A 27,775-nucleotide genomic window follows, 5' to 3' on the forward strand; every position below is an offset into this window, starting at 1 on the left:
GAGTGTCAGTGTAGCTTCCATTCAATCCGCTGCCATCTGGGATCTCTCCAAATATCATCAAATCTTGTTTGTATGTGTCTCTGTCTCACATGGGATTGAAAATTTCTTAAGGTAGACATCAGCTTCTTACCCATCTTCATGGCCTCATCACCTCATGTTAGGACGTGGGCCAAGGTGCCCTTCAAGGGCAGGAGTGAAGAGGGGGAGAGAGAAGGATGAGACTGCAAGTGCTCCTTAGTCTAAAGGCGTTTGTAAATCAAAACTCTCAAGTTTCCTCTAACTGTTTTTGTGATACAATTAATTTATGATACATTGAAATTCAAAACCAGATAAGGTAAGTAAAGCATTTGATAAATAAAAATGTTATTAATCATGACAGTAGATGTTTATGTAAGGGCTAGGTATTCATACAGTAATTTTACTTTATACTTATTAATGTATCATCTATCACTGTTTCATTTTTTTCTTAAAGCATTTTATTAGTATTCTTAGTCTCTTTTTATTTTACCTTAGAATTTGTCTGTCGAAAATATATTGTTTGAAATGAGGGACCATCTTTCCCGGTCAAAGGTGGTAGAAACAGAACTGGCAAAGCCTTTGTTCGATGCCCTGCTCCGAGTTGCACTGGGGAATCATTCAGCAGATTTTGAACATGATGATGCTCTGACTGAGAAGGTATGAATAGTATGCAGTTGTGCGACCTGGGTATGACCCACAGAAGAAGAGTATGGGGTGGGACTTCATGGGTGCATGTGGTTAGAACACATGGGCCAGGAGGTGGTGAGTTCCATTGTCCAGGCTTCGTAGTATTGACTCAGGGCCTGGTCTCACACAAACAGGAGAGTGCTGTGACATGCTTTCTTCATCTAGTCTGGAAATTTACTGAGCATCACTCTCATAAGACAGATGTATTATTTTATTTGATGTCTTACATACAGTAACTGGTAGTTATTAAGTGATAATTCAGGGATGGTGGTGACTCAGGTGTCTTATCTACATTAGTGCAGCTGGTATTTCCAGAATACTGTACTCTAATTTTAAATCGCTCCACTTAAAAATGACTAATACTTGCATAGAAAATAGAAATTATAGTTTTTAGTTGTTCATGTTGGTTTTTTTGTAAAAGAACTATTTTAATTTTTTTTCTGAAATTGTGATACATATTTGGTTTATTTCTCCCCCTTTAATGTTTATTTTTACCTTCAATTAATTGTCACCTGCTCTTCATGGTTATATAACTTCTCATTTAATTCCTTAGTCTGTCCATGTATGTGACATTTGATGATCTGCCATAATATTTTTTGTTACTGATTGTCGTAACTTAAAAACTGACTGAAATGGCTACTAGTGCCATCCATCATCATATTACTGAATCAGCTGGTTAACTGGAAAATGTTAAAATAATTACTTTATTCTACCTTTTATTAATGTTGCAATGATAAAGTACTCAGCTTCTTTAAGTGAAAGTATTTAAGTGTGTGTGTGTGTTTTAGTTGCACAAGTCAAATGAAAAACTCTAGTCAACAAGTATTGAGACATAAATCAGTGTAGTTTGAGCAATCACAGAACAGTTCTGGAAGGCATTGAGATCCCGCAGGGAAAGTAGTATAACCTGAAGGCTTGCCCAGATCTCAGCGAGTGGATAAGCCCATAGTCAGGTGGCCGTGGCAGATGCACGCTAAGCAAAGGGCTATGGAGACGAAGAGAGAAGATACAAGTAACGTGGGTTCAGCTGAATATTAATTGGTGCGTCATGGAAACAATACAAACAGCATGATAATTTGTCTCATTTTACTGTTTTAAATAAAAGTATATATCACATATATTTATATTGTTACTATTACCATCTCTCTCACCTCAGCTCCCATTCATTGTTAGATTAAATAGGAAATTAGCACACTTTACCCCCCCAAATGTGCTGTATAGAATGATATAGACATGATTACTGCCTTCTAACACAAACCAAGACCAGTCTCAGTAAACTGAGGAGCAGCATAATACATAGGTTAAAAAATTATCATTTATGTAGTATAAAATAGCAGTTAATGAATTTGGTGATGAGATGTGACAAAAGCAAGGATGAAAAATGTCAAGGTTGGTATTGCCACCTGTCCTTTGGGTTTAGAATAGTCTCAACCTTTTTTTCACTGATGCCATACTCCCGTGCATGTACCCAACCAACCAATCATCTTAACTCCCCATTGCTACTTTTAATTTTACACACTATTAGAAAACATTTTCTAATAAAGTGATGATATTTGTAGATTTTTGTAAGAAAAGGAAAATTTCATGCTGCAGAATTTTACACAGGAGGTTAATGCTGGAACTCTCGATTTCCGGGATGCTTGTATACAAACAGTTGCATCCTGAAATCTTAAAACTTACCCCTTTGAAAATGTTTTGTCCTCTCTGGTTTCTAATTTACAAAACATATAAAAGTCCTGTGGAAAAATCTTCCATGAACAAATGTGTAAAAATAATATGTACTTACTAGCATTTAGTGGTAAGAAGTATTCTTCCACCTCATTGTGGTTTTAGCCATTTCCATTATATAGCTAGAATATAATTTGTTAGACTTACTTTTCAGTAAATTTGAAATGACCTATAGCTTAATCTGTTAGAGACAACTCCCACCCACTGTTGAGGTGTTAATCAAGTTGTCTGAGAGATTCTGGAAAATTTTGCTGTGTGAATTTCATAATTTATAGTGGTAAATATCACTTTATAAGTTTTTTCTTAAAGAAATTACTGAATCTGTTCTTAAAATAACATTTGCATAATAAATATTATATTACTAAAAATGAGCAAAAGTTACAAGTTTTGCTTTTTAATTGCACCGATCTTATAGAGTCATCAGCCTGAAGAAGAATTGTCACCCCAACCTGGAGAGTTTTCGGAAGAAGCTGAGGATGCTCCATGTTGTGGTTTTAAACTTTGGGTTGGAGAAGAAGGTTATGAAGCAGATAGTGAAAGCAGTCCTGAGGACGGCGAAGCCCCGGATGGGGGTAAAACATCATGGAGTACTTGTGAATCAGTTTGCAAGTCAGATTATTAATTAGCAAAATGGTTCATAATAATATTGCTTTAGAATTTGTATTGCGTTACAATTTAAGAAGTGCATGGCATCATTTTATTGGACCTTCACAGTAAATTCTGGCACTTGTATCTGCAATTGAAAACACTGAGGTTGATTTTGTTATCACAGACGTTGACCTAAGATTACAGGGGAGAGCAAGTCCCTGCCTTCACATATGTTCAAGTGAAAAAGAATAAGTAGCAGAGACAAACAGTATGAAAATATAAAGCAGGGTGAGGTGTAGCGATTGGGTGAAGAGACGAAGCCTCACTGAGGATGTTATTTGTTTACATTGAGGCCTAAATAAAAAAGATCTCTCCGGACAAACATTGGAGGAAGAGCATTTCACAGCCTTTTCCAAGGGTGCTGCAGCATAGGTGTCCTCTTGGACAAGCGCCCAGCTTGTCCTTGGGGTGGAACCACACTGCACACCCTCCTGTGTCTCAGGTTAAACTGTGAGTGGAACGGACAAGGTGGATTCATCAGAACCAGGCGACTCTGGGAGGCCCATCCTGTTGTAGGCTGGCTTTGTCCAGGACTGAGTCCTCGTGAAGCCTGCAGTAGCCTGCTTCCCAAGTCTGTTTTCCCTTCCCGTCCATTGACTGGGAACAATCACTTCGATGTTCCACCTAAAGGGCCTGATGGACCCATGGCAGATGTTTTGTTTTGTTTTTACCAGAAAGAGAATGAAAAGAACTAAAAAACAGCCACAAATTTGAAAGAATATATATATGTGTGTGTGTATATACAGGGGTGGGGAAAAGTAGGTTAATAATAATAAATAATTAGTAATAATTAAATAAGTAATACAAGAATAAACTCTGTATTGCATACTCACAACTGTAAAGCTATTTTTGCTACCCCCTGTGTACACATATATATAGCTCACTTGATTTATTATTTTCATTTTTTTCCAGTTTTATTGAGATATGATTGACATACATCACTGCATTAGTTTAAGACATACAGCTTAATGGTTTGATTTACATATACTGAGAAATGATTACCACATAGGTTTAGTCAACATCCATCATCTCATATAGATACAATAAAGAGAAAAAAGTTTCTCCCTGTGTTGAGAACTCTTAAGATCTACTCTCTTAACAACCTTCCTCTGTGTCACACAGCAGTGTTACCTACAGTCACCATGCTGTACATGACATCCCCAGTGCTTATTGATCTTCTAACCGCAAGTTTGTGCTTGTTGACCACCTTCCTCTAATTCCCCCCACCTCAACCCCTCAAGCAGATGCTTTTGAAAAAACATTGGTTTAATGGTGTTGGTGTTATTGTAGTACAGTCGTGATTTTGTAATGGCAGATTTCCTCCTTTTTATAAGTTTGCTAACTAGATCTTAATTTAAAGAATTCTGATCTAGGTAGAAATTTATAAAATTCTTAACTATATGAACACTGTTGAAGAGCACAGCAGCCTCTTTTAAGAGCATCTAAGTTAAATTTCCCAAAATGTAATAGTGAGACAGTGTCTGTCTATTTCTCACTTATGAGGAAGAGAAGGTACAGAACTTATCCAACCCACAGCCAAGCCTACCATTTTCAGAGAGATGGGTAGGCAAATAACTGCCCTGTGATTTAGGTGTTTGGTGTCACAAAGCTTGGGATAGTGTTTTTTTTCAGTGTGCCAGAGGAATGTGTTAAGTCTGTGTCACATGTCTATAGAAGTTGCTGTTGATAATATTGGTAGTTCTGTTGAAGGTCAAAATTACTTTGGAGGCTGCTCATTTATCTTTGAAATATCCATAAGACTTGATTATTCAAGATACTTGTTGTAATCAAAAGTCAGGTTGTAGGAAAGGGTTTTGTGAACATCTTATAAATGGCACTTTCCCCACTACACCTTTCAAATGATGAATGAGATTTGAAATATTCAGTCAGTGTTCAGGGAGTAAAAATAATGGTTTCTTTTCCCCTTTCAGGAGGAGACGTAAAATCTGAAGCAGAAGGTCTCATTGCGTCAAGCAGTCCAAAGGACTTACTTGAAAACCTCACTCAGGGGGAAATAATATATCCTGAGATTTGCATGCTGGAATTGAATTTGCTTTCTACTAGTAAAGCCAAACTTGATGTGCTTACCCACGTATTTGAGAGTTTTTTGAAAATCATCAGGCAGAAAGAAAAGAATATTTTTCTACTCTTGCAACAGGTAAAAGATGTATTTAGTTAAACGAGACCAATATTTATTCCGCTCATGCCCAGTTACTCATTTCCTTATTTATGACCCAACTTGTCTGAAAATTATTTGAGATGACTACTTATATTTTTTAATACCATATACATGTTTTTTGGCTACAAGTGGTATTCTAAAAGCCTTCTAATTCCATAGTTCTCTAAAATGCATAAAAATTAATGATTTCATTGGCCAGTAATGACTCCTGGTATATTTCTGAGAATGGGTAATAGTTTTTAAATTGCACTTAATTTTAATACTTGGTCATTGTTTTAAAAAATTAGAAAGCCAAAGCAGTATGAAACATAAAATAAAAATTGCATATAATACTACCCATAGCCTTCTTTTTAGTCATTTTAAATAGACTTCCAAAACATTTATTACATTGCAGTTGCTTCATGCTTTCATGAGGTAAGAAATTTAATTTATTATGTTTTGTTTTTTAATCTTCAGGGAACTGTGAAAAATCTTTTAGGAGGGTTCTTGAGTATTTTAACACAGGCTGATTCTGATTTTCAAGGTGCGTTGAAAATGTTAGTTTTAAACAATAGTTTTGAAATGATTTTGTTGTGATGTAAGATGAAGTATAGTATAGTGCTCCATGGTTTCAAAAGTAGTTTTATATGCATCATCTCTTTTGTTCCTCAGACCCACCCAGTGCAGTAGACATAGTACAAGTATCTTGATTTTATAGAAAAAAATCTAGATTGCAAGGACCTGAGTTGTTCGGGGTCATGTACACAGAGGTGGCCTTAGGAGGACCATGATTTGGTGTAAACACTGAACAGGAAGGATTACTTTAGAGATTGTGGGATCGTGCTGTCTTCTTTGTGCTTCACAGACAGTTGAGAAACAGATGATATGATTCTACTTTATATATTAGACAGAGACCTACATTGTAGTTGGAAAAACCTAAATTTTGGTTGGAGAATTAAAGCTGACATACAGGAAATGTTGATTTGAATTTGTTGGATACTTCCTGGTGATTGGTTCAAGTTAGGCATTTTTATTTTATTTAAAAAAATTTTTTTAAATATATATTGATTTCAGAGAGAGGAAAGGAGAGGGAGAGAGAGATAGAAACATCAATGATGAGAGAGTCATTGATCGGCTGCCAGCCCCCAACCCGGGCATGTGCCCTGACCGGGAATCGAACCCCGATCGCCTGGATCCTAGGTCGACGCTCAACCGCTGAGCCACGCCCGGTCGGGCCAAGTTAGGCATTTTTAGCAGACATACCAGCAGCGATGCTGTGCCTTTCTCAGTGCATCATACCTAGGGGTTAATGACATCTATGTCTGATTACTGGGGATGTGGACTTCGATCACTTGGTTAAGGTGGTGTCTTGCCAGGTCTCTCCATTGTAAAGTCACTATTTTCTCTTTATAATAGTAACTATCTTGTGGGGAGATAACTTGAGAACTGTGTAAATACCCTTTTCTCCATCATACTATAACCCACTAATTTTAGCATCCATTGATGATTCTTGACTGAAACAGTTAGTACTGTGGTCTTTGCCAAATAGTGACTTTCTATTTCCATCATTTCTCTAACATTTATTAATTGGGATTGTACTCCGAGGAAAAGCTTCCCTTTTCCCCCCATTTCCTTATTTAGTGTATATTTTTATTAATTGTGCTGGCACCCAGTGGATCCTTTTGATCTGAAGACATTTCCAGCTTAGCTCTGAGAAATTCTATTCCATTGTCTTTTAATAACAGTTTTATTGAGCTATAATCATATACAGCTCACCATTCAAGCACACAGCTCAGTGTTGTTCAGTGTATTACCATCATCATGGTCAGTGTTGGAATGTTTCATCACCCATAAGAACCCCATACCCCCTGGCGATCACTCTCTGTTTCCCCATAGTCCTCCCCCCCACAACTCCCCCTGCCCTTGGCAATCACCAGTCTATTTCCTGTCATAGATTTGCCTGTTCTGGATATTTCATAAGCAACTGTTCAGTTATACCTGGTAGCCCTGGTACTAACATCCTACTATACATCCCAGCTTTGCCTGGCAATTCATTCAGTTTCCGAAGAGTTATCAGGTTGGGGGCATAAAGGTAAAAGCTGAGCGATCTGTGCTCCATACTCAGGATCAAGGAGAGGAGTGGAGTGGATGTTCACAGGCACATCTTTTATTAACCCCTGTGTGGCAGCCCCATTCTTCTTCTCCAGGTTCTAGACACACATATTGGCTCTCCACTCTGAGCCCCTTTGTAATTCAGAGATTCTAGGCTGCAGCTTTCTCTTCTGTCTATCTACTGTTCCATTCTCCAGAAATCTGTTTAAATCTCTCACCTGGTGTGCTTCTTCATTTTTGTAATTCTGTACTTTTAGCTCAGTGAGTTTCCAGTGGTAGACAGGGAAATACTGTGTGTGTGTGTGTGTGTGTGTGTGTGCGCATGCCTCCATTTTGAACTGTAACCTGTCAGTTTTGAACTGAAAACAAAATCTAAGCATATACCCTTTACTCTGATCACATTTTGTTCCTACTCTCAAACCTTTAATGGAGTCCTATTAGTTACAGGATAAAGTCCCTACTACTTTACCATCTCTTAGCAAGTTTCCTTCCAGATGTGCCAGCTGATTTGGTGCTTCCTCTGAATGTTTGGCTTCAGCAGGGCTGTCCCAGGCTTCTCAGCAGGGTTATTCTGGTCATGTCCCCAACTGAGATCATATTTGATTTGTAAGACTTCCTTGGAGGGCGGTGAGGATCAACTGAGATAATGCATGTAAATATACTTTGAACACTAATGTGTGCTACAGTTATTAGCTCTTCAAAGCTCTCTGAATTTGTGTACAACTGATTATATTTTATGCTAAACCCCATGATGGAATAAAGAAAATGTTCAAACTAACTGTGATATTTAAGTGTTTTCATAATCTTCAGTACTTCTACTTTTATTTATGTCATCTAATTTTCAATTTATAAAGTGAAAAATATAATGTAAACATTTTCAAGATGAAAAGACTATTTTATGGTACTTAACAATGTCAACTTAATGAATACTGTATTAATTTATGCTTTTAAAAAATTAATTTTAAATTGAATTAATTGGGGTGACATTGGTTAATAAAATTATATAGGCTTCAGGTGTACAATTCTGTAATATATCATCTATATATTGTATTGTGTGCTCACCACCCCAAGTCTAGTCTCCTTCTGTCACCACTTATCCTCCCTTTACCCTGTTCTATCTCCCCCCATCCGCCTTTCCCTCTGACAATCACCAGCCTGTTGTCTGTGTCTGTGAGTTTTTTGTTTGTTTTGTTTTTTTGTTTTGTTTTTCGCTTAATCTCGTCACCTTTTTATGCTGCTTTAAATAATACCTTTACTTGACTTGGAGCTAACCAATCATTAAAAAAAGTGATTTTGTTGTTTTTTGTCTGTTGATTTTCATTTAACCATACTGTTATTTCTTCAGCAAATTTTTGGATTATTAGGTTGTTTATAGTCCACTTGAAATGTGACAACAGTCTTTTATCTTTTTCAATGAAATTATTCGTTTCTTTAATTAACTGTGTATTTGGCTTTAATTTTTCCCTCTATCTTTCTTTAATTTAGCATGCCAGAGAGTATTGGTGGATCTTTTGGTGTCTTTGATGAGTTCAAGAACGTGTTCGGAAGAGCTAACCCTTCTTTTGAGAATATTTCTGGAGAAAACTCCTTGTACAGTAAATATGCTATAATTTAAAATTTTTCACTGATATTTAATAGAGTATTTTTTAAAGTGTTTGAAAATCACTAAGCTCTCTCTTTTGCTGTGGTAATTATACTCTGTGTTACTACTTGTGAAGTTTCTCGTTATTTTATTTATTTTTTAAATATGTTTTTATTGATTTTAGAGAGAGGAAGGGAGAGGGAGAGACATAGAAACATCAGTGATGAGAGTCATTGATCACCTGCCTCCTGCACGTCCACATACTGGGGATCGAGCCCAAAACCTGGGCATGTGCCCTGACCAGGTATCGAACTGCAATATCCTGGATCCTAGGTCAATGCTCCAGTTATTTTATTTTTTGCACATATTTTAACCATTTCACTTCTGTTTTTGGCTAATCAGACATTTCAGTGGGATCACAGTTCATTTACCACAACCCCTCCCCCAGTCTTTTTTGTGCTTAAGAAATGCTAAATAATTTTAATTACCAAAGACAACTTAATTATGAGTAATTATAACCATTTTGGGACTTATCCTGTTTTTAGAAAATTATTATCCACTCTTCGCTGTCTTCTATCACTTCTCCTTTCTGTTGGTGTAACTTGGTGACTTTTAGGCTTTTTTGATGAAAAATCCATTTTGATAACAAAATATTGACTGGAAGCTTAAGCAGATAAAACAGAAAACTTTGGAGCTACTTCCTCTGAAGCAAGATTGATGTTCCTGAGCCCTGTGCATTCGACCAGCCCACAGCCTGAGGGAGCTCTGTGGAGCCACACTTACAAACCACTCGTGTAGACAGTTGAGGACTGACTGTGTTTATGGAACATTCCTTTTACTTTTTCTGCGAGTGTTTCCATCATAATCAACATTAGATGCTCTTGTGCATGAGTAGGGCATTGTACTTAAGGTTAATCCTTTTTTTACTTGTGTCCTTTGTCATTGCTTCTCCCTTTAATTAAATTCTCATTTCCTCTCTTTTTTATACATTCTACATTTCAGTTTAACTGAAAACTTGTAATTATAAATAAAATCTGAAAACCTTATTTTAGTTTACCAAACACAGATGAAAACATTCATTTGATTTTGGCATGTAAAATAAATTAGAAAGTAATTGAGCACTCAGTTTTATAGTCAATCATACCATAAATATCACTCAGCAACCCGGAGATTTTGTAAGGTTCTATCCCTTATTTAAAAATATTTGAGAGGAGCCCTGGCCAGTTTGGCTCAGTGGTAAGAGCATCGGCCAGTGGACTGAAGGGTCCTGGGATTGATTCCAGCCAAGGGCATGTACGTCGGTTGCAGGCTTGATCCCCAGCCCCCGGGGCTGAGGGCAGGAGGCAACCATTCAATGTGTCTCTCTCACGCCGATGTTTCTCTCTCCCTCCCTCTCTCTCTGAAAAGCAACAGGAAAAATATCCTCAGGCAAGGATAAAAAAAATTAGAAGAAAAGAAATAAAAATATTTGAGAGAAGCAACTATATTCTGCTTGGGAATAAACATCTTTCTTTGGTAGAAATGATTCCTGGTATAATAATTTAATTTCTAATACTTAAGACTGAGTCATAATTTTTAGGTTTGTACCATAAATGCATCAAAATCTAAAACAAATCAATCATAAGAGATTTCACATTTTAAGGATGAAGTCTCATATTTTATCTTTTAAAAATATATATATATATTTTACTGATTTCAGAGAGAGGAAGGGAGAGGGGGAAAGAGATAAAAACATCAATGATGAGAGAGCCATTGATCGGCTGCCTTCTGCATGCTCCCTGCTGGGGATCAAGCCCTGACCAGGAATAGAACTGGGATCTTCTAGATCATAGGTTGATGCTCAACCACTGAGCCGCACGACCAGGCTCATATTTTATCTTAGCTATACAAAAAATGAAAATGTAATGACATGGTAGATAGGAGGTATTTAAATAGGAATGCTGATATGTGTATGTTTGTATGTTCATTTATAGCCTGAATTTCAAGAGTATTATGTACCTTGTAACATGACTGTAAAGTTTTGTTTTTCTTTTTCTCTAGGAAATTCTTCTCCTGGGTATTCTGAAAATAGTTGAAAGTGACGTTGCTATGAGCCCTTTACAGTATGTGACCTTCCCTTTGCTGCACACTCCGAATCTAAGCAGTGATGTTTCAGCACCAAAGTGTCCTGGGATTCTCAACAGTAAGGCCATGGGATTGTTGAGAAGGGCACGTGTTTCATGGAGCAGGAAAGAGGCCGACAGTGACAGCTTTCCCCAGCAGCTGCTCTCCTCCTGGCACATCGCTCCGGTGCACCTGCCACTACCGGGGCAGAACTGCTGGCCGCACCTGTCAGAAGGGTTCAGCGTTTCCCTGTGGTTTAATGTGGAGTGTGTTCATGAAGCTGAGAGCTCTACAGAGAAACGAAAGAAGATCAGGAAAGGAAAGAGGTCATTAATTTTACGGGATAGTAGTTTTGATGGAACAGGTATGACGACTGCTTATCTGTTACACTCAGCCTTTTTGGGCAGCAGCTTTGGTTGACCAGTAAGAGTATAGCGATGTTCTAACTTACTCTTAACATGTTCTTCACCTTAAATGCCTTAGTGATGTCAGGTCCTGACTTACCATAGCCTGAGTTGTCAGATAGCCTTGAAAACTCCATTTTCTTCTGTACTTTCCCGTGTGTGTGTTTCTATGTGTGGATGGGGGTTGGGGGGGACACACACCACACATACAACTGCCACAGAGGTCACCAGCCCCACTTCCTGCCTATCTCCTGGTCCCATTCCTGGATTAGGGTGGCTCCTGATGTTAGCCATAGTTCTGTCCTGCTGTTTCCCTGCACCTACTGGTCATCCCTCATCTCCTCTCCTGTCTCTTTTAGTTCAAGCTCTGCTTCTCAAGCTCTGTCTTCCATCAGTGCCTCTCTCCGAGCTCTTGTCACAGAGTATTTGAGTGCACCAGCCATTCTCCAGAGGTGGAATAGGTTTGATTCCAGTCCTTTTTATAACGAGTCAGATTGCTGTTGTGCTGGTTGCAGATGGCACCTTGGTCCTTGTGTGACTTGGGCAGCAAGAACCTGTTTGTTAAGAAGCAGCTGGTGGTGGTGGAAGTAAAGCAGGCAGGCTGATTCTTAGGGTCCATGGAAAAGATGAGGTGACAGGTAAGACAGGTGTTTAGGGGTTATGCATGTATGGAGGAGCACCCATGCCCCACTGCAGCCTCTGGGTTGGGACACTGGGCCTTCCCTGCTGTCTGGTTTCTAGGGAGGTCCTCTACCACTGACCTAGAGATGGAAGGAAGGTCTTTAATGACACTGTCAGGACTGAAGGGTGGGTGATGTCACCTGATAGTCACAGTTGGAGCTCCAAGTCCAGACACATGTCCATGCTATTAGATAGCATGTTTATGTACTTTTATGGGTTAGCCTAGAAAGCCAATTTAAATTGAAAAATCTTTGCAGATAATATGTAATGTTTCAAGTAGTTAGAGCATTGTTTTTGTGAATTGAATGTTGCCACCTAAGAATTATGGTTTTGAAACAATGTCTGTGTGATGTGATTGATGGTAACACTACCTGTTGTACATTGAATGTGCGTGTCACTTTGCTCAGTTCCTTCTATGCACATTTCATGTTCACAACAATCCAGTGAGGTGAGCTCTCAGACTGCCTATATTGCAGATGAAGTTCAGCAGCAGGTCCCATTTCTCTAGCTGGTGAGGGGAGGGAGCTACAACCACCTGTCACTACGACATTGTAAACAGTGTAGATTGCTTTCTCATAGTTTAAGTGGGGGCAGTCACAGTGTAAACAATCTCTTCTAAAGTGAATAAATATGCACAGTGATCTGAGAAAAGCAGGTACTGGGAAAATTTAAAATTTTTTTAGAATAATGGAAGTGTGGAGACCAGGGAAGTGGTGATAATGAATAAAAGACAGTGGCTACTAAAAAAATGTATTAGAACACATTTTAGAAAGAGGGTTTTCCATAAGCATTTTAAAACAGTAACATATTAAAATTTTCAAGATGGAATAAAATATTACACTAATAACACCTCCTTTGCCGCTAAACCAGCTGAGCACGTCAGATCTGTCACCCTCAAAATGGGGATGATATTTGCCTATTAAGATTGTTGTGAACATTAAATTAGGAAATACCTGTAATGTTCCTGCTTCACAGTTTCTGAGTACACACTGGTTTTTGTACTAGTCTTTAATTTGTACAAGTTCAGATTTGATATGGCAATTTTTTAATATCACATTGGTTGTGAGTTCTCTGTACATCTTATGTCTTGGACAACAGTCTTCAAAATAATCCATGAATTTAACTCTTTTAAAAAACCATTATCATTGCTAGGGGGAGTATTCTTAAAAAATGGTGGTGGTTATACCCGTTGAAAAATAACAAATATGTATGCAGCTTAATAAGTGGTGGTGTTCATCTTCTCTAAAAGCCTTAGCCTCTGGATGGGCATTTGTGTTTCAGTACATCTTGATTAACATAGCTTTCCAGAAAGCATGCATCATGGTCCTGTAGATGGATGGCTTGAGGGTTCAGCTCATCACACCTGTTCAGGCAGTGCTGGGTTTTAAGTGGTAAGAAAGTTAAGTCAGGATGAAAAACCAGACAGCCCAAAGCACAGAGCATTTTACCTTAGCTAGTCTTAGAGACACTGCTTGGAGTTTTAGGAACACTTAGCAATCCCTTTAGAAGATCACTCATCTGGGAATATATTCAAACACTTTTCCTAAAAGGAATTTTAATATGATTAACTTTTTAAAATCATGCTATCATAATAATTATAGGGTGGTTTGGGTTGTACAGGGCCTGTGATGGTGGTGTGTGTTTCCTGGGCTGAGGTCCTTAGTGTCAGAGTGGCCCATCCAATCTGTAAAAGCATCGTGGCACAGATTGTAATAGTTTACTGTGGTGTCGTCACAGGTGGCTAAATCACTCCTGCAATTAGTCCTCAGTTATCATATATTTTATTTTTTTATTGTTGACACCATTACAGATGTCCCCATTTTACCCCCCTCTGCCCGCCTTCACCCAGCCTCTGCCCCTCTTTCCCTCTGACATCACCACACTGCTGTCTGTGTCCATGGGCTATGCACATATGTTCTTTGGCTGTTCCCTTCACCCTCTTTCACCTAGTCCCCTTTCCCCCCTCCCCTCTGACAGCTGTCAGTCTAATGTATTCATGTCTCTGTTTCTGTTTTGTTCGTCAGTTTATTTTCATTAGATTCCATATGGTATATGTCTTTCTCTGACTGGCTTATTTCACTTAGCATTAAAAGTTATTAAATATTTTAAGATGTAGGATAACTGGAAAAACATTTCATAACTTTTAATGCACTCAGTTACTGTTTTTACTACTGGTGCTTTTTTGTAGTTAATTAACATCTAAACTTTGGAAATTCTGTTGTTTGGAACAGGCATGTTGAGACATTCTGGGTAAATAATTTACTACAAATAAACAATCATGCTTTGTATTCTTTTAAATTCACTTTCTACTCAGTTTTTATCCACTGCTTTACTGATCATTCTAACATCTTTTTATCATAGAGAGCGACAGGCCAGAAGGTGCAGAGTACATGAATCCTGGTGAAAGACTCATAGAAGGAGGCTGTATTCACATGATTTCATTGGGATCCAAAGCGTTGATGATCCAAGTGTGGGCAGATCCCCACACTGGCACGTTCATCTTCCGGTATGGATTACCCCCAACCCCATGGGTAGATCATGTATTTAAGTAGTTTATGTAAGAGACAGAAGTATGAAATCTACTAATAATGAGCGTTACAGCAGTTTTTTAAAGAGATTTAAATACCACCTTTTTAACAATATATTCTACCTAAAAATCTATAATTAAACTCTAAAGAAAATTATATTCTCAGATTTTAAATCAGATCCATACTTAGGTCCTATCTATGGAAGTATTCTGTCAGGTTGCAATGATCTTAAGGTGTTAAATCAGATAGCCATTTTCCATGCAGATTATATATTTAATAGCCATTATCTAATAAGCTTAAGATCTTGCTATCTTGTCCCTTTTTCCTACCTCCTTTGTTAACTAGTATAGATACAAGTCTTTTATTTGTATTGAGTAAGAATAGTATGAAACTGTTTTTTATAAAACTTAAAACTAAGTAAACAATGTTATTTAGGGATATATGCTTTGTAAAGGTTATAAAGGTTACTAGGTACTGTGTATATATTATATCCTAATTCTCTCAGCAATTCCTCAAAGTAGGTTAGACCTCCAACGCATCGTGGCATTTGGACATTTATGTACAACACGTATTAATTTTCGTGTGAACCAAATATTGCATTGTAATTTCTAAAAGGGCAATAGCAATGATAAATTTTTTTTGCAAATTGAATTCTGAAAATTATTGCCTAAGTTATTAACACTAGCAAATGAACCTAATCTACTGTGTTTCATGATTGAGGTAATGATATAATAAAATAACTAAACAGATTATGGTGTAAAACAAGGACCTATGGACTTTTCAAGTTAGTTTAGAAATAGAACTGGTTTTAAATCTCCCTTAAATATCCACAGTTACTGTTGTTATACTTGCGTTAATATTGAGATCTGAAATTCCATGTGTTCAGCCTGTACCTTTCTCTCCTCTGTAGTGTGTGCGTGGATTCAAATGATGATGCAAAAGCTGTTTTACTAGCTCAGGCGGAATCATTGGAGAATGTTTTCCTCCCAAGCAAATGGCAACATTTAGTACTCACCTACCTACAGCAGCCCCAGGGGAAAAAGAATATGCATGGGGAAATCTCCATATGGGTCTCTGGACAGAGGTATGAAACATTTTTCGTAAATACTTATTGAACTCACAATTTTAAGGTTAGTCTGCTACAGCTTCTAAAACAGATTGCAGAAAACTACAGATAAAATTTACTATATATTAATATAGGAACATAGGTCAGAGTTCAGTATTTCCCTATTTATCACTTCCATACAAAAGTAATTTCCCATAGAAGTAATTGTTGAAAATTAATATGTGGGTTTGAGGGAGCAACACAGAAATCTGGACATTTAGATATTTATGTGGAATATATGTTAGATCAAAGAACTATAGTTTGGTTCTTCAAGCACATATATTATAAAATTAATCCAGAAAGGTTATTTAAATTAAGTAACTAATAAGGCTAATACCGAAATTAAAATCAGGGATTCAAAAGAAATTAGGATGACTAAAGAAAAAGAGAAGCTGATATATCAAGTGATAGGATAGTGCCCTAGAAACATACCAGGTGACAGATTCAGGTGTAGGGAGTACTACAGGATGTTTACTGACCAGGAGAATTATGGGTCAAGTTAATAAGAAACATTTTCTGGAATATCTTAATGTAAGGTGTAACCCTGAGAAAGCTACAAGGTATCTTGGATTTGTAAGAGTTGGGAAGTACTTTATTGAATGAAATTCCATGAAAGGGGATACAAATTGGAAACTAGTGTGGCCTGGGAAAGGGTCGAACTGGCTTGGAAGGGAGAGTCTGAGTTGAATAATAAGGAAAAATAAGTGGGCATGGCCAAGCTGTCTGAATGCTACGATGGGGAGTCTGGACTTAATCGAATGGACCATAAAGCATTGTGTACCAGTTGTGTTGCAGATCTTTTGCTAAGTACTTTATATACATTATCTTCCAGTTCTGTCAAAAACCCCTTGCAAGTAGATTAGACCACAGAAATATAGAATATATCCTTTGCACAAATTAGCCTCTTTTTATTCATTCATATGTTCATCCAGCACATTTTTTTTTTAATGTCTTTATTGATTTCAGAGAGAGGAAAAGAGAGGGAGAGAGAGAGAAACATCAATGATGAGAGAGTCATTGCTTGATCGGCTGCCTCCTGCACGCCCCCTACTAGGGATCAAACCCAAAACCCAGGCATGTGCCCTTACCAGGAGTTGAACTGCAATCTTCTGGATCACAGGTTGATGCTCAACCGCTGAGCCACGCCTGGCTGGGCTCCAGCACATGTTTCTATGTGTGTACTGAACACATGCTGTTAGCCTGGGTGCAGTGGTAAACAGGGCAGCCATGTGCAGTGCCTTCTGGACCTCACAGTCTAGTGAGGAAGCAGACAATAAGTGAACAGTTAAATGAAAACATACAAATTGTGACAAATACCATGAAGGTAACAAACAGGATCCGAGACAGAAAATATCAGGTCTGCTGCTTCAGAGAGGTGGGTCAGGGAAGGCCTCTCCAGGAACAGATTATTCAGGCTGATGCTGGAGGAGGAGCTGGAGGTGTCATGAGCAGGAGGGAGGCCGAGCATCCAGGTGGAGGAAAGGCCTTTGGAGACTAAAGGAGTGGCTGCAGCACTAGAGGGAGGAGGGGCAGACGGCTGTGATGGCTGTAGGGTAGCTAGTCCAGGTGTCAGCCACAGGAAGGAACAAAATCAAGGGCTTCATTTTGGAAATAAAATCAAGGGCTTCGTTTTGTTTATTCATTAAAATACATGAAAACACACCATTGAAACTTAATTTCTGTATTCTAAATAAATTATTTTCTGAGACATTCTCAGTCTTCACAATTGCCTAAGCCTGAATGGCAGCTGCAGCCAATACTAAATTTGTTTTCAGAAACTTAAGTTGGTTTGACAGGTTAGAGCTGGTGATGTGGCTGTGGGTAGAGGGCCTCTCCCCTGGCCTCTCTCCTCATTTCCTGAACTCTCAGCATGTGCCCGACGCCCTCCCATCAGCACTGCGAGCAGATGCATTGTCCTGTTTTACACGTGAGGCACCTGAGGCCTGGAGTGGAGAAAGTCACTGACCCAAGGTCATGGAACCAGTAAGGGTGCAGCTGAAAGTTGAACCTCGACCCTGACCCCAGAGTGAGCCCACTCGTTTAAACCCTAGCTTTCACTGACCCTACAGCCTTTCGGAAGCAGGCCTGCTGACAGGTATAGGACTCATGAGCTAGTCGGTGGGCATGTTCAGAGAGAGTTCAGTGCTCACTATGGACATTTCTGAGGTTAGTGAGCAGTCTCTTGATTCCCACCCACCATTTTTCACCCGCCCACTTGTGTCTACATTGCCTCGAAGGGGCTTTTTTGCCATTTGATACAAGTTAATGACTTCATCTGTTAATCGAGCAATGAGCAAGTGACCAAGGACAAATACATTGTTCTGTTGATTAAAATTTGACACTACCTTTATCACTTTCAGAAACATTAGAATAATTTCTACAAATAATACATTTTAAGAGGCCATTTTAATAGTATATAATGACACTGAAAAACAACTTACTAATATTTTATATTAATTTGTTTAATGAAAAGCACACAAATCTCATAGGAATATATGGTATAGTAGAGACTTAGTGTTTGTTGAATTCATCTTGCACTGATCATGCAATGTCTCGTCACCCTTAAAAACTGTATTATCATACTGCCACTAGGGGTCAGTAGTGTCTCAGTCATGGCCATTTATTTGGTGAGCGAGAAAGAGAGGCATGTAATGCAAGTTCTCTTTCATGTTGTCATTTAAACATCAATTAAAAAAAGAAGTTATCTCACATATTTCCTGTATTAAAAAGTATTTCTATAAATAGTTAAATTTATGTTAAATATGAAACACAAAGCCTTAGGGAAAGTTTTTAAATAAATATATACCAAAGTGGAATTCCTCTTTAAGAGCCAACCAGATTAGTTTATTCTAAGTCTTTATCTTAGTCACACACTTACCTTCATTATCTTCATAGGGAGTTTAAAACGTTCCTAAAATAGGGGTAGAGCCTGATGATCTGCAGTCTCGACTAGATGAGGAAGCCCTCCCATCATGGGTCTCAACCCATGAGAAAGCCTTAGTTTACCTTTTCCTATAAGGGTTCCTGTGAAAACAAGAGACAGTCAAAAGCTCCATAATGACTTAGCATTGAAATAAACAGAAAATGCAAAACAGCACTGGCATTTCCATGGCTGGTCAGAGCAAAACCTGAAGAAGTGATTTTTTCTCTCTGAATAGTCTTTGAAGGCCTCATAGAGGACCTGAGATTTTAGGAATTGTTTACCAAGACATCTTGGTAAAATTCGGGCAAGGTGGTTGGGTTGTACTTGTAAACCAGGAAGGTGCATATGCAGAAGTCACATGACACAGAAAACTTGCATATGTTAGGTCACTTCATCACTTCCTGTGGCCTGGTGCAGGATCCCCAGGCACCTCCGTTCTGCTCCCGTTTCTGGGGCATGTGGACAGCCAGTACCTTTGACCAAGACAACAGAATCAGTTCTCTTTCTCCACTTTACCAACTGTTTGATACTGAACCAAGAAAATTGGTCAAGAATTTCCCATTACTAAGCACTCTTACTTTAAAAATACTTAGTACTTAGTCCTCACTGAAGTAATTGATTTAACTTTGTTTTAATGTAGGAAACCTGATGTTACTTTGGATTTTATGATTCCAAGAAAAACAAGTTTGTCATCTGATAGCAATAAAACATTTTGCATGATCGGCCATTGTTTATCATCCCAAGAAGAGTTTTTGCAGTTGGCTGGAAAATGGGACCTGGGAAATTTACTGCTCTTCAATGGTATACTTTTCCCCTTCAAAGCATTTCCTAATTCTTTCAGTTAACAAGTATTAAACTAAGTAAATTATCCTGGGTGAAACAGTAATCCCTGTTTCTTTACTTGTACTTAATAAGCACTGTATTGCCTAGATTTCAAGATGACTTTTAAAATATTTTAACATTTCTATAATCTAGATGTTTCTTATAATTGAAATATACATGTAATGCAGTGGTGTACTTCCTAGTCACTACCCCCCAAAAGAAGCTTATGTTATGTCAACTTTATTTTGTAATCCTGGAAAATGCAGTATTTTGACAGGTAAACTTAGAATGGTTGTCTCTTTTATAATTTTAGTATAGTCTATAAAAATCCAAAATTTAGAGAAAAATAAAATATATGATTTAAAAAAATACATCACTAAACCTGACACATAGTAGCATCCAGACAGTGTTTATTGAGTAGATGGATGGAAGGAATGAAGATACCGATTCCCCTTTCATTTTAAAGAGGAATTTCCTGAGCTATACTTTTCATTTACTGAAAAACAAAACAAAACAAAACAACCTCCCGTCCCTGTTTTCTAGTTTAAGGAGCAAATAGAAACTTTATGATGTTATTTTATCAAGAGCTAACTTTCTATATATTAATTCATCATTCATCCATTTGGAAATTGAGGCTTTAATCAATTTTATAAAATATAGTGAACAACTAAAAGAATCTGGCATAAAAAATTCTTGGTTTCTTGTTTTTTGTGGAAAATTCTGGTCAGAATGTTTTAAATAGGTACCTTTGTTTTTTCGCTATTCAGGAGCTAAGATTGGTTCACAAGAGGCCTTTTATCTATATGCGTGTGGACCCAACCATACATCTATAATGCCGTGTAAATACGGCCAGCCTGTGAATGACTACTCCAAATATATTAATAAAGACATTTTGCAGTGTGAACAAATCAGAGAACTTTTTATGACCAAGAAAGATGTGGACATTGGTCTCTTAATTGTAAGTTTTCATTTTATGTTTAACTTTATAGTAACTGTACATGTGTTTGTTTCTTGAATGTGTAACTAGCTGTGAATAAGATTTCTAATGTTTCTCCTTTTTGTTTCTCAACATTTTCTTTCTTCAGAATGTGGTGTTTTTTTCCTGAAAAAAATTAAAATACTTTGACTTCAGAGTTTGTTTTCAGGTTTCAAATTTTCATCCCTTTTTCCTTGGAACTGTGTTTACTAAATTTTGTTCAGTTTATATGTATCATTCAAAAAAATGTGTATGATATAGTGAAAATATAACATGTTAGCCTAAAAATATTGCTTATTATAGCTCCTTTCCATATTAATAATAAATGCTAGGTTTTACATTGATTTAATTACATATATTCAGATTTTAGAATATTCTTTTTTTTTCCAATTTGGGGAGCCCTTTGAGTGTCTTTTAATTAATTTATAATTCACATGACTAAAATTCACCCTTTTAAAGTGTACATTTTGTGGGCTTTGGTGTAATTATAAGATTGTGCAACCATCACTAGTCTCTAACTCCAGTGCATGAAGAGCTTGAAGAGAAACCCTATAACCATTAGCAGTCTCCCCCATTTTTGCCTCCTTCTAGCCCCTGGCAACCACTGATCTTTCTATCTCTCTGGATTTGCCTATTCTGGACATTTCATATAAATGGAATCATATAATATGTGGTCTTTGTTGACTGGCTTCTTTCATTCAGCATGTTTTCAGTGCTCATCCATGTTGTACAGGAATCAGTACTTTATTCTTTATGGTTGAATGATATTCCATTGTATGGATGTACCATGTTTTCTTTATCCATTCTTTAGATGACGGACATTCTGGGATATTCTTACTCTCACTATTCATATGGCTTCCTTCTCCTCTCTCTCTCTTTCACTCTCTTTTATTGTTGATACTATTACAGATGTCCCCCATTTTTCCCCCTTTGACCCTTCCACCCAGCTCCCCCACCCAGTCTTCACCACATGATTGTCTGTGTCCATGGGCTATGCATATATGCATATGTGTTCTTTGGCTCATCTCTTCAGTCCTCCCCCACCCCCTTGCCCTCTGAAATCTGTCAGTCTGTTCCATGTATCTATGCTTCTGGTCCTATTTTGTTCCTCAGTTTATTTTGTTTATTAGATTCCACATATAAGTGAGATCATGTGATACTTGTCTTTCTCTGACTGGCTTATTCCATTTAGCATAATACTCTCCAGGTTCATCCATGCCGTTGCAAAGAGTAAGAGTTTCTTTTTTATAGCTGATAGTATTCCATGGTGTAAATGTCCCACAGCTTTTTTATCCACTCATCTACTGATGGGCACTTGGACTGTTTCCAGATTTTCCAAATCTTGGCTATTGTAAATTGCGCTGCTATGAACATAGGGGTACATATATTATTTCTTATTGGTGTTTCAGAATTCTTAGGATATATTCCCAGAAGTGGGATCTCTGGGTCTAAATTTTTTGAGGAAGCTTCATACTGTTTTCCATAGTGGCTGCACCAGTCTGCATTCCCACCCGCAGTGTACTTGTGTTCCCTTTTCTCCACATCCTCGCCAGCACTTGTTGTTTGTTAATTTATTGTGGCAGGTGTGAGGTAATACTTCATTGTAATTTTAATTTGCATCTCTCTGATAATTCGTGACATTGAGCATTTTTTTCATGTCTATTGGCCATCTGTGTGTCCTCTTTGGAGAAGTGTCTATTCAGGTCCTTTGCCCATTTATTTTTTAATATAAGTAACAACTAGGAATTTTGCTTTCAAAATATTGCTAACTCTGCTTATAGGGGTCTTTCAGATTGCTTTTTATATATTATTCTAATATTTTATTCTAGTATACACTTTAGGAGCTTGTGAAGGATTTTTTCATTATAGCAGCTAGAAAACTGAGCCTTTATAGTCTTAGAAGATCTACTACAAACTGGTAGACGTGGCCATCTCAAACTGTGTTTCTCTTTGACTTGCTTCTGATGAGAGGTGCACTTATAGGGCAGAGAGATTTACTGAAGGAGGCTACTGTTTTGGAATGTATTTTGCTGTTAATGAGGTGTATATTTCACAATCAAAATAAATTATATATTAAAGCTGTAATATTTGATCAAAGTAAAGAAGAAATTCCTAGTACAGATATTTTGTAAAACATATGTAAGTCTTGGGCAGTGTTAAATATGTATCTGTGTAAACAGATGTGGATGCGGATGGAAACTGAAGGTCTGAGGTCAGGCGCTGGCAGCGTCATACAACAAAGAACTGCCCCACACTCAGAAAACAAGCCTCAGGGAATCAGGCCTCAACCTGAACGAGCCTCAGAGTTGCACAGAGGCCTTGTTAGAACATGGGTTGCTGGGCCAGTTTCAGAGTCAGGATGACTGAAGTGTGGCCAAGAATTTGCATTTTTAACGAATTTCCAGGTGGTGCCAATGCAGCTGGTTTGGGACCACACATGAGACTAAGGAGCTCATATAAGCCTTGTTCAAGTGGGAACAACAACTCTCGTTTTTAGTTAATCCATTTGTTTTCACACAGCAAAAAAACTTTTCCTTAATCCTTTTATTTTGCCTCAAAAGAAGATACAATATGTAAGTTGTAAAATTCAACATAAATTATCACAAATTAAAATTCTATGGGTTTTATGTGAAAATTTTTTAGGAAGCAAATATTTTAGGCCTGATTCAGTAGTTTGGGGTCCTGGGGTCCTGAGGTCCTGAGTGAGCAGTCAGGCTGCGATGGTGCCTCCTGGCAAGGTGGGGTCAGGTGGGACTTGTTCAGGCATGCTGGCATCCGGTCAGGTTTCTGACAAAAACCACACAGGTGTGAAGTTTGCTTTCCCAGCATAATGATCTACAGGAGACGTCATAGTCCGTTTAGCTGGTATATGCAGATATGCTAGATGGTGTGTGATCAAACTGCCCTTACCTCGCCAAGGTTGAAAACGACCGAGGCCCAAGGCCCCAAGGCCTCTGCGAGAAGACACTGGTGGGTAGTTCATGGTTTCCCTAAGCCTGGGCTCCTCCTGGTGCATTCTGCATTTTAAATTTACCAGAATTTTTAAAGTAGTCGTCCCCTTCCCCCATCCACAGTTTCACTTTCTCCGTTTTAGTTACCTACAGTCAGCCCCTGTCCAAAAATATTAAATGGAAAATTCCCAAACTAAACAATTCATAAGTTTTAAATTGCGCCCCATGCTGAGTAGCATGATGAAATCTCTCACAGTCCGGCTCTGTGCTGTCCGGGGGGTGAATCATCCCTCTGCCCAGCGCCTCCGCTATAGATGTTCCCTGCAGTTAGTCACCGGGGTGATCATGTCGACTGTCGACTGGACTGTGGCAGTGTTGCAGTGCTGTGTTCACGGCACCCTTATTTTACATAATGATGGCCCCAAACCATAACTTTCACTGCGGTGTATTGTTATGAGTGTTCTATTTTATTATTAGTTATTGTTAGCCTCTTACTGTGCCTCATTTATAAATTAAACTTTATCATAGGAATGTATGTATAGGAAAAACACAGTGTATATAGGGTTCGGTACTGTGTGTGGATTCAGGCTCCCGCAGGGGGTCCTGGGGTATATCAGTGAGTGGAGGGGTTGACTAGTTAATAGAAGCTTGACAGGGAGCCAGAAGCTGATAGAAACTACTCTCTGCAGGGGAGAAATATTGAAAGTTCTATTCAGTTTTAGTTAGGTGGACTGATAGTCTGGGATTTTATTCTAATACAAAGCAATATCTGATCTTAGAGTGGCTTTTATTTTGTTTAATTTTATTAAATTTATTGGGGTGACATTGGTTAATAAAATTATATACATTTCAAGTATAATTCTATAATATATCACCTGTATATTGCATGTGTGTAGAGTCACTTTTAAATTCAAGCCCATGAGCAAATTGAAAGGAAAATATTGAGTACATTGGTCCCATCTCATAGGGTTGTAAAGACCAGTTAATATTTATGTTCCTAGAACAGTGCCTGGCATGTAATGGGTGTGGTATAAGAGTTAGCTGTTGTTAATGGTACTAGTAAGTATAACTTATGTTTATTTAAAACAATCAAAGCTGGAACCTCTCAGCTTCACTGTGGTTTATACTGTTGATCACTGCTAAATGCACATCTGTTCCTCTGGGGAGTCACCTTACGGCTTGTGTCCACCTTTGTGTAGTGTAGCATCCGTCTCTTTTAAAATGAAGAAAAAGATTTAGGTGTCTTTTTACTTTGGAGTATTTGCTTGTAGTCGATAACTTTTTGAACTTTATCTCATTACTGAGGGGAAATATTTGTGTTTCAGGAAAGCCTTTCTGTTGTTTATACAACGTGCTGTCCTGCTCAGTACACCATCTATGAGCCGGTTATTAGACTTAAAGGTCAAGTGAAGGCCCAGCTCTCTCAGAGACCCTTCAGCTCAAAAGATGTGCAGAGCATCTCATTGGAATTTCATCATCTAAAGAATCTCCAGCCTACTGAATGTAAAACTATCCAAGGCATTCTGCACGAGATCGGGGGAACTGGGATATTCGTTTTTCTCTTTGCTAGGGTAAGAGTCATTGCTTTTAATTTTATCTAAAGAAAAACTTTTTATTATTGATAAATTTTAGGGTTTCTTTTTTATTACAAAAAAGCTATACATCAATTTTTAAGATAAAAAAAATCGCATGCCTTGGCCAGTGTGGCTCAGTTGATTGAGCGTTGTCCCATGCACCAGAAGGTCACCAGTTCGATTCCCGGTCAGGGCATATACCCAGGTTGTGGGTTTGATCCCTGATTGGGGTGTGTACAGGGGGCAACTGATTGAAGTTTCTCTCTCACATTGGTGTTTTTTCTCTCTCCCCCTCTCCCCCTTCCTCCCTCTCTAAAATCAATAAAAACATATTTTTAAAAAAATCACATATTTAAAGTGTCATCAAGCGTTCTGCCACAGATGTTTAAAGTTTCTTTTAATTCATGAAGATTTTAGGAGTTTTCTTTTATCTCAAAATGTAATTAGAACCCTTAAATGTTAAATTATAAGACTGAAATTGCCTGTAAGAAAAGAATGCATGCTGCAGTGACAGTATAGCGTGTGCTTTAAGGTTTATGAAATGTTTTCTCCTTGAAGTTTCCAGCTGTACAGGGAAAAACAAGGGTCAACAAATAAGTATAAAAACAATTTAATTTATTTGGGTTTGAAATGTTTTTTTAAAGAGGAGAAATATAAGAAGTTTAACTCCTGCTATGAGTACAATTATATTAACCTAAATTGTTTAATTTTCTGTTTCATTCCATTATTTGGGGGCAGGCGAGCACCTTTCCTGACATGGTGAGGCAGTCAGTGCATGGACTGTTTCAGGGGTGGTTGAGATCCAGAGTAGGGGATGCAGACGCTGTCACTTTGCTGTGAACCATCTACTTCCTGGGACTCGTATCCTTGTTAATGAAAGCGGCCCTGAGCACCTTCATTTTCAGAATCATATCCCTAAGTATAACTTCCGCACATTATCACATTTTCACAGTCTCCCTACCTGGCTTCCTTTCTTTAATGGAACCACTTTTGATAATTTTGCAGTAAGGGACATATCAGTGTTGTTGTTATTACTGTTCTTATAAATATTCTGCTAGTATTTGGCTCACCATACCCTAAGCTGTCTTTTCTTTCCCTCCTCTGCCTTTTTCAAACCTTTTTTTTTTTTTTTTTTTTTTTTTGCTTTGAATATCTAGTTGAAGATTCCCCTAGTGTTTTAAAAGTAAAAGCTCTTCATTTAGCTCCAGATCATTTTGTGATCTTCTTTTATAGCTTGTACAATTTCAAAATGTGTACTCTTAGTTCTTCCTCTTTTGTCAAGTTATTGAATGTAATTTTGTTACGGTCACTGCTACTCAGTGACTAGATCCTTAGAGAAAATGGTTAATTTTTTATCTCACATATATTTAAGACTTTAAAGTATGTTTTCACATTTAAAGCTTAGAAACACTGTTCTGTATCTTTCCTCCTCCCCTACAAAAATGAAAGTCAACCTCCTTAAAATCCTTACTGCATAGACCAGCTTTTAAGCCTAATCTCCACCATTCAGCAAAATCGGCAACCTGCTGCGTCCTAGATGAGCTGAAAACTTCCAGTTTAGACTTTTACCTTCCTTCTCCCGACTGTCTCCCACCTGCAGCCACCCACCTATCCCTGCTTTCCAGGACTTTGCTCTTTCCAGGCCATCTTCTCTTCTGTAAGCGTCCTTGTGTGCCCTGGAGGAATTTATAGCGTCTCATTCTCCTTTGCTTTTTATCCTGATGGTGTATGTTTCTCACATGGAGTAATTGTGAGAAAGTGTCGGCTGAATTGACAGACAAGGCACAATCCATGGCCTCTGTACATACGTCTCTTTAGACTGAACAGTGTGCCCACGGAGGCAGGTGTCATGCCTTTACTCCTCTTTATCACACAGCACCAGCCAGAGCCTGTTTGTTGACTGGCTCATCAGCAAAAATCTGAGGCATTTTGCTGACATTTTATATCAGTAATAAAATGCTACTGACTTTTAAGGTTGTTGATTTTATTTTAGTTCATTTATTATTTTAGAGACTGAAGAGCGTGGGGGTTGTCTTTCAGTTTTTTTTATTTATAATTCTTAAATAATTACAGGGTGCGAGCAATAAAAAATAAACTTTCAAATGAAACTGGTGGATTGATTACCTAATGGTAGATAATCACACGTTACATTTTTACTCTCAACAAATCAAGAAAACATACCCCCCTTTTTTTTTTAGGTTGTGGAACTCAGTGATTGTGAAGAAACTCAAGCATTAGCACTGAGAGTTATACTGTCATTAATTAAATACAACCAGCAGAGAATACATGAGTTAGGAAATTGTGATGGGCTTTCCATGATTCATCAGGTGTTGATCAAGCAGAAATGCGCTGTTGGCTTTCATATGTTGAAGGTACGTCCTCATGAAGTTTATTCTCATAGCTTCACGTGCAGTGTGCTGCTTTCTCCATTAAGTGAAGGAGTCACAACAGTGTAGATTTAATGAAGCTACAGTACTCTTCTGGTTTTTCCCATCATTTAAATAATTACATTTTTATTTTATTTAAAACATTTTAGAAGAGTAAGAGAGAAAAACTAGTAGAATTTTAGGCCCGGATGAGCCCAGAGATGTCTCCTAGGCTGGCACCTCATCCTCTGAGACCCTCAGAGACACTGTTGCTTCGGCTTCCACAGTTCTTCAGATGCCTCATGCTAAGCATTTCCGTGAGGTCACACTGCTGTAGGGCTTATTCTAAAGCCATATTGGCTCTTACTACGATCCAGCTGTCATCACATATTTAAATACCTTTCTAGCT

At 37.9% G+C, this 27,775-nt stretch overlaps 1 protein-coding gene across 1 annotated transcript in view; it reads left to right on the forward strand.

The window, feature by feature from the left end:
• LYST (lysosomal trafficking regulator) overlaps positions 1-27,775 on the forward strand; it is a 142,307-nt gene that overhangs the window by 27,695 nt on the left and 86,837 nt on the right. Inside the window, exons 6-17 of the mRNA XM_087828900.1 lie at positions 514-675; positions 2,849-3,005; positions 5,013-5,239; positions 5,717-5,783; positions 8,837-8,946; positions 10,974-11,400; positions 14,483-14,627; positions 15,560-15,733; positions 19,318-19,478; positions 20,267-20,457; positions 24,752-24,997; positions 27,199-27,372. Of these exons, the coding sequence (XP_087685026.1) occupies positions 514-675; positions 2,849-3,005; positions 5,013-5,239; positions 5,717-5,783; positions 8,837-8,946; positions 10,974-11,400; positions 14,483-14,627; positions 15,560-15,733; positions 19,318-19,478; positions 20,267-20,457; positions 24,752-24,997; positions 27,199-27,372 (2,241 nt within the window). The remainder of the gene's footprint in view (positions 1-513; positions 676-2,848; positions 3,006-5,012; positions 5,240-5,716; positions 5,784-8,836; positions 8,947-10,973; positions 11,401-14,482; positions 14,628-15,559; positions 15,734-19,317; positions 19,479-20,266; positions 20,458-24,751; positions 24,998-27,198; positions 27,373-27,775) is intronic.

Source organism: Miniopterus natalensis, chromosome 21, assembly GCF_054644295.1.
Source record: "Miniopterus natalensis isolate mMinNat1 chromosome 21, mMinNat1.hap1, whole genome shotgun sequence".
Classification (NCBI taxonomy): Eukaryota; Metazoa; Chordata; class Mammalia; order Chiroptera; family Miniopteridae; genus Miniopterus; species Miniopterus natalensis.